The sequence below is a fragment of the Charadrius vociferus genome, unplaced genomic scaffold (genome assembly GCF_000708025.1).
Source record: "Charadrius vociferus isolate BGI_N301 unplaced genomic scaffold, ASM70802v2 scaffold62, whole genome shotgun sequence".
In the NCBI taxonomy this organism is placed as follows: domain Eukaryota; kingdom Metazoa; phylum Chordata; class Aves; order Charadriiformes; family Charadriidae; genus Charadrius; species Charadrius vociferus.
In genome coordinates, this window is record NW_009647419.1 from 4,945,775 (window position 1) to 4,951,653 (window position 5,879).

At 35.2% G+C, this 5,879-nt stretch overlaps 1 protein-coding gene across 1 annotated transcript; it reads right to left on the reverse strand.

Moving 5' to 3' along the window:
* On the reverse strand, positions 1–5,324 carry GLO1 (glyoxalase I). Its single transcript, XM_009880423.1, has 5 exons — positions 5,241–5,324; positions 3,706–3,846; positions 2,809–2,876; positions 1,610–1,699; positions 1–379 (listed from the first exon to the last, which is right to left on the reverse strand). The coding sequence occupies exons 1-5, from the start codon at positions 5,315–5,317 to the stop codon at positions 291–293; spliced, it is 465 nt and encodes a 154-aa protein (XP_009878725.1). The 5' UTR covers positions 5,318–5,324; the 3' UTR covers positions 1–290.
* Positions 5,325–5,879: the final 555 nt, after the last annotated feature.

Sequence of the window (5,879 nt, forward strand, 5' to 3'; positions counted from 1 at the left end):
TATCTTTTGAGAGTGTTTATTGAAATATTAACATAATCGGTGTTCTAGAGGAGGATCTGTGTACGCGCTCTTCCAAAAGATGGTTGAGTATTCCTAATTGGAAGCAAATTGCAGTGGCATTACAGGACAACAAAAAGGAATTCAGTACATTGAGGTTCCAGGGGACAGTTTTAAAGGCGACTGAACATGACTGATTCCTCTCCATTAAGTGAGAATTTCACTAACACTGTTACAGATTTTCTCCAGGGGACTGCAAGTATGCATCTCCTATATAATAGACTTCATTAGAACTAAGTGAGAGTCACCATATGGTTAGGATTCAAAATTTCAATCCAGTAGCCATCAGGATCCTGAACAAATGCAAGTCCTTTCATTTTACCTATTAGAAAAAAAATACAAGATAAAGTTAGGACTACATGACTAGTTCTTAATGTCAAGTATGACTACTTTGAAAACTATTTTTCCTTTTTTTCCTTTTGCATGATAATTAGTTCAAATTTAGACAGGTCATTCTGAAAACATCCAGATTAGTTTTTAATCAGGATTCGATCTTTGTATGGTAAATTGCCAATCTTGCTCTCAACAAAGCTGTAGCTTAAAGTCACTCTGAAATTCTATCTTTTGTTGATTAAAATAAGTTTTCTGCATATGTCCCTGTCAGTTTTTATCCTCTAAATTCACTTGTCTCTTTTCAATTACATGTTCTTATTCCTCTAGCAAGGAATCCAGAAGATCAATTCCAGTATGTGTAAACTGAAGCTTCATCTACTAATGTTACTTTCAAATTAAAAAAAAAAAAAATCCCTGTTAGTACAGGCAACAGTCTAATTTCTATAGCCAGAAGTAAGAAGCATCACATATTTGTGCCTGCTGCTGAGTATTAGATGTCCATTTTGGAACATATCGGTCCTAGAACTCTCATGAAGTCCTTCATGAGAGAATCCAGTGGAAAAATGCAAGACTTCTCACCAATTTCTGCATTTCAGGCTATTTTGACATAGATGTTCTTTGTTTATGTACTCTCTAGACATTTGAGCTATACATTATTCATGTTTTACTAAAAGTTATACAAATCAAATATTATATAGACTAATGAGGCTATTTCTACCAAAGCTGACAGAACAGGTAACATGATAATAACCAGTAGGTGGCGTTAGGTGGATTTAAGTAAAAATAGCCAGAAAACTCAAGAATTACTCAGTTTTCATGGGTGGGAATAATTACGTCTTCCGAGTCATCTTGTTTTCGTATGATTAAAACCAAACAGATACGAAATGTGGGAATTTGATCCATGTTAAAGTAAATTCTGTAGTAACTCTAAGCAGTAGTATACATAGTAAACTATGACAACCGAGCATGTGAATTTTAGCAAAGATCAAACCACACACAGAAGGCACGTAGCTAGACTGATTAACCGTTGTTATCAAGATGGGTCTATTGTCAGTTTTGTCCACTGTGTAAGAAGGTGCAGCAGTAACTGGTTTTAGCACCTTCTAAGCAGTGACAACTACTAGAAATGTATTACCCAGCTATCCAGGGAGATCTATTAGGCAAAATATATTAAAGACAAGGGAAAAAAAAATTATTTGCATTTCTGATCAAGACTTACCATCATCTGGTTTCTTCACAAATTTCACTCCTAGTTCTTCAAACCTCTTACAAGCTTTATTGACATCAGGGACAGCAATTCCAATGTGCCCTGTGCAACAAGGAAAAAAGAGTGAAGTACACTGTAAGTATTGCTGGGTGTTCTAGGGAAAGGTTTGCTCAGCATTTCATCTTGTGCAAAAAGTTTACATGCTGTAGTTCACATAAGATATGATTGTATAGGAGAAAAACATTGCTTCCAGAAAGAAGAGCTTTTTGGGTATTAACATTATTCTCCTTTGGAAAGTTGGCTTTTTGATAATGCCTTTTTAAAATATGAACTTTAAAGTATCTTATACTGTTTAGATGAGAATATTATCTAGAGTAGGAAAAAAAAGATTTTCAAACTGTTTTATCTGTATTTCCTTTTTGAAGCATGTCCACATGCAACATTTTGTTGCATTTGCTTAGTTCAACAGTACAAGGAGTTTATCATTAACGCTCTATTTGTAGAGACTAACACTAGCACTATGCAAGGCCTGAGCTTACAAATCAATTGAGAAGCTTTAAATGTCAAGTGGCTAGACTGACTATGAAACATTTCACAAGCCAATGACCTTTCAAGCACTCAGAATATCAAACTGAGCCACACAAATACAATCCTTAGCGCTACAGACAAACAGAATTCTCCTTCTAGCTTAAAATGGGTAACCAGTGGATTATAAAATAGAAATCCAAATGTAAATCAGTCTAAACACCATGATAATCTGATACACAAGAGCAATTATGGTTCTTCATTCAGTAGTTACTATTAGCATGTTTGCTTGCCAAAGGATTAGATTCTTTATAAAAAGTGTAACTGTGGCTTATTACTCTGAAACACATTTGTTTACATACTTTCACTATCTTTCACAACGTACATGCTGGAAGAAGAGAGATAAAGGATGAGATGCAAGTTCCATTCTTTCCTAGTGCTAGTACATTTTCTTCAGAGTAACCTACTAGACAAGTCTTTTCATCCATACAAGTTTAAAATATATTCTCTACTAGCTCTCATAAAAATAAAGCCTGCAGCATGTACTTACCCAATAACCTTTGCACAGGATTTATATAGATGTTTTCTAAAAAACATTCAAAACCACTTTTTTCCCCCCAATACACAAGAGAAAAAAATGTAATCGCAATAAACCAAAAACTACAAACACAAAACTAAAGACCTACCAAATCCTCGGGGATCTGAATTGCCATTGTGGTAAGACTGATTTTCATCATTTTCAGTGCCCCAGTTGCTGTAAGAAGTAATTATTACATATTAAAGAAAAGCATCAAAATTAACAAATCCTAACTGTTCAGTTTCCTCAGGAGGATAAGTTGCTTCTCCTAAGAAACCAAAGAATTTCAACTGTTGGCTGCGTTCATAAAGTTATCAAGATTTTCCCTAGCCACAGGTCCTAGGAATAGTCTTGGGGCTAATCCAGTCACGTTGACAGCACTTCACTAGCATTGAGGTTCTACATTTGAGTAAATCAGAGACACTCCTGTCTCATTCAGATTACAGAGAAGGTTGTGCTGCATGAGTCAGTTTATCTACCCATCACTAGGGAACAAACAGTGAGGGTAGCAGGTACTCAAGGTAAGCAAGACAGTGGGGTATTTGGGAGACTCTTTCTGCACAATTAAAATTATTAGTAGCATTAACCAAATTGTCCCATTTATGGGAAGTGTATGCTTTCACTTAATACCTCTTTCAGTTAGACTGCAAAAGCAATAGTTACCCATTATTAGGATGCTCTGGGGATCCAAATAAAGTTCTAATCACATTGAGTTTTCCTAAATTCTGTGGCTTTTCTACCCAGATGGCATGCATACTCAAAATACAGCAAGCATTATTTCATATTTATGTACCACTGTTCACCTAGCAGTTTGAAAGAGCTCTGAAATGAGAAAGATTAAGCTTGCCAAGTAACCAAGATCTCAGCCATATTTTAAAGCTATATGACAGTGAAGATGTTTCCACAGTAAGTTACATTTTTTATTCAGTCCAACAGGATTCACATTCATTCACTTCTGTTTAATCACTGTTTGCTAAATGTCATCTCTCATTATATTAACACTTACTGTGTCAGTTCAAGTGTAGCTTTTCTGGAGAAGGTCCAAGCTGTTCTCTCAGTTTTATCTTTCGGGATATCATTTTTATCTTCATACGCCAGGAAATAGAGCGAGAACTTCATAGTAGGAAAGTCAAATTTTTGAAGCAGTCTAAATGGCAACAATTATTTTGAAATAGTAACTTAAAAAGGTAATCAGGTAGCATGCAAATAAACCAAGATGCTTCCCCCATGTCAGAATTCTTGTTGTATTTTTTTTGCCTTTCTGACTGTAATCCATGTCTTAGAATAGCTACCTTTTGAACTATCAAATATCAACACTACAGAACATATTAAAAACCTACAAAAGTTAGAAGAATCAATACTCAAAAGCCAAACTGTCAGTAACTGAATAGCAAAGCCAGTACAAAGGCTCATGTCTTGAGGTTCTCACTGTTACTTGTCCGTATTTCCTCAGGAAGATCTTTATGTTTATCCACTTTAAAGTATCACCAAGGAATAAAAAGATTTATTTTGAAACTTATTTGTTCTGGGGAGCTCACTGACACCAGACAAAGTTTAAGGACACAGCAGGATTACAAAACAAACATACCTTTAGAAGAAATATTTTTTACACTTTCAATAGCTAGGTATAATGATAAAATCCATTTCAGATGTGACAATTTAATCAATTAAAAATACTTGAGCTCAGAAAAAGCTGCTTATAAAATGCATCCCTTTGCTAGGTGCAAGAAGTCACCCACTTTCCTGTGAAATATTTGATAGATCTCTATTTTCACCTAATGTCTAGAGATGGTGTGGCATACTTCAAACCATTTTTATGTAGGACGTTTAACCAGAAAGAAGTAGGCATGCAAAATGAATCTAATTTCTTTTTCAGCTTACTAGGTATTTTATTTTTATCTTCTCACACGCACATCTTCACCAAAATGGAAGTAGTTTATTTTATTTTAGTCTGGACTTATTTCAAGATGTTTAAAAATATGCTAGAATTTTGTTTTGGAATAACTTGTTTCAAATGTCCAGAGTCTGCAAAAAGCATAAACACGTTAGGCTACTGCAGGGCATCTGCCTCCCAACAGCCTCCTCCAAAAGAATGAGTTTGGACCCTCTCTCCAGCTTCCGCTGCCTTGTTCTCTGATAAGCACAGGTGGTCATAAGTCACCTCTGAGAACTAGTAGAAAACTTAAATTTCAAGATTTATAGCAACGACTCCCAATTATACACACTGTCACAAAAGTTACCAGTCAGCTGCAGGCTCAGTGAGGAGGAAGTAAGCAAGTTGTACACTGATAATTAATGACCTATTTAAGAAAAAAAAAAAAAGAAATTTCTAGTCAAGGCCAGTATTAGTTCATTTGCAGCTTAGGCATTAACTGTGCTGTGGGAGTTCTCAGAGATTGCCAGACTGTCCAACTGGGCTGATGGGCCAGCATTGTTTATGTAGTTAGACCAATTAGTATAATTACATCAAAATAGCAAAAACTTTTCTTTTCAGAAGAACAGTAGGAAAAAACAAACTTATTGTGGCAGACAACTACTCACGTCATTCCAAGAACTCTTGTATAAAAATCTAGTGACTTCTTAGGATCCTTTACTCTTAACATTGTCTGCTGAAACATAAAATCCTGGGGGGAAAAAAGTTTATTATTTATACATCAACCAGAAATTAATTATGGTAGTAACAAAGATACCAGCTAATAATGAATCTACAACTAGCAGGTTTAGAAGTAACAGAGTACTACAGTAAGTGTAAATAAAACCTTTTGTCCTGATCCTACATGTACAGATTTGTGTTAAATAAATATGCCCTGGTAACATGTTTAAAACAAATAAAGAAAACCAACACAGGTATCAGTCAATATATATAATCAGTGGTATCAAAAAAAGGGTATCATTCTTATCTTTATTGTTCTTTTATGGAGCTGTACTGCACATGAACCACTTAGCATGCAAGCACACTAGGCACATGAATACTTGGCACTGGGTCTCACTGCAGAAACAGAATTTAAATAAAGCTAAACCTCCGAACTCATTATTTTTATTATTTCATTGCGCAAGTGTTGAATTTCTGTCAAGCTTGATGATCTCTTGGCAGCAAAACTGGCCCGCAATTCTGTAAGGCTATTTTCCTTAAGTCACTGGGTAACTTTATATACCAAGTGCTACTGAACACCTAAGTGG

Bases quoted from the DNA above. Each gene is read 5' to 3' on its own strand.
- GLO1 (XM_009880423.1), bottom strand. From the start codon at position 5,317: ATGTTTCAGCAGACAATGTTAAGAGTAAAGGATCCTAAGAAGTCACTA. The intron at 3,847-5,240 runs GTGAGTAGTTGT...GTTGCCATTTAG, and splicing joins ACAAGAGTTCTTGGAATGAC to ACTGCTTCAAAAATTTGACT. The intron at 2,877-3,705 runs GTAAGTGTTAAT...TACTTCTTACAG, and splicing joins GCTACACTTGAACTGACACA to CAACTGGGGCACTGAAAATG.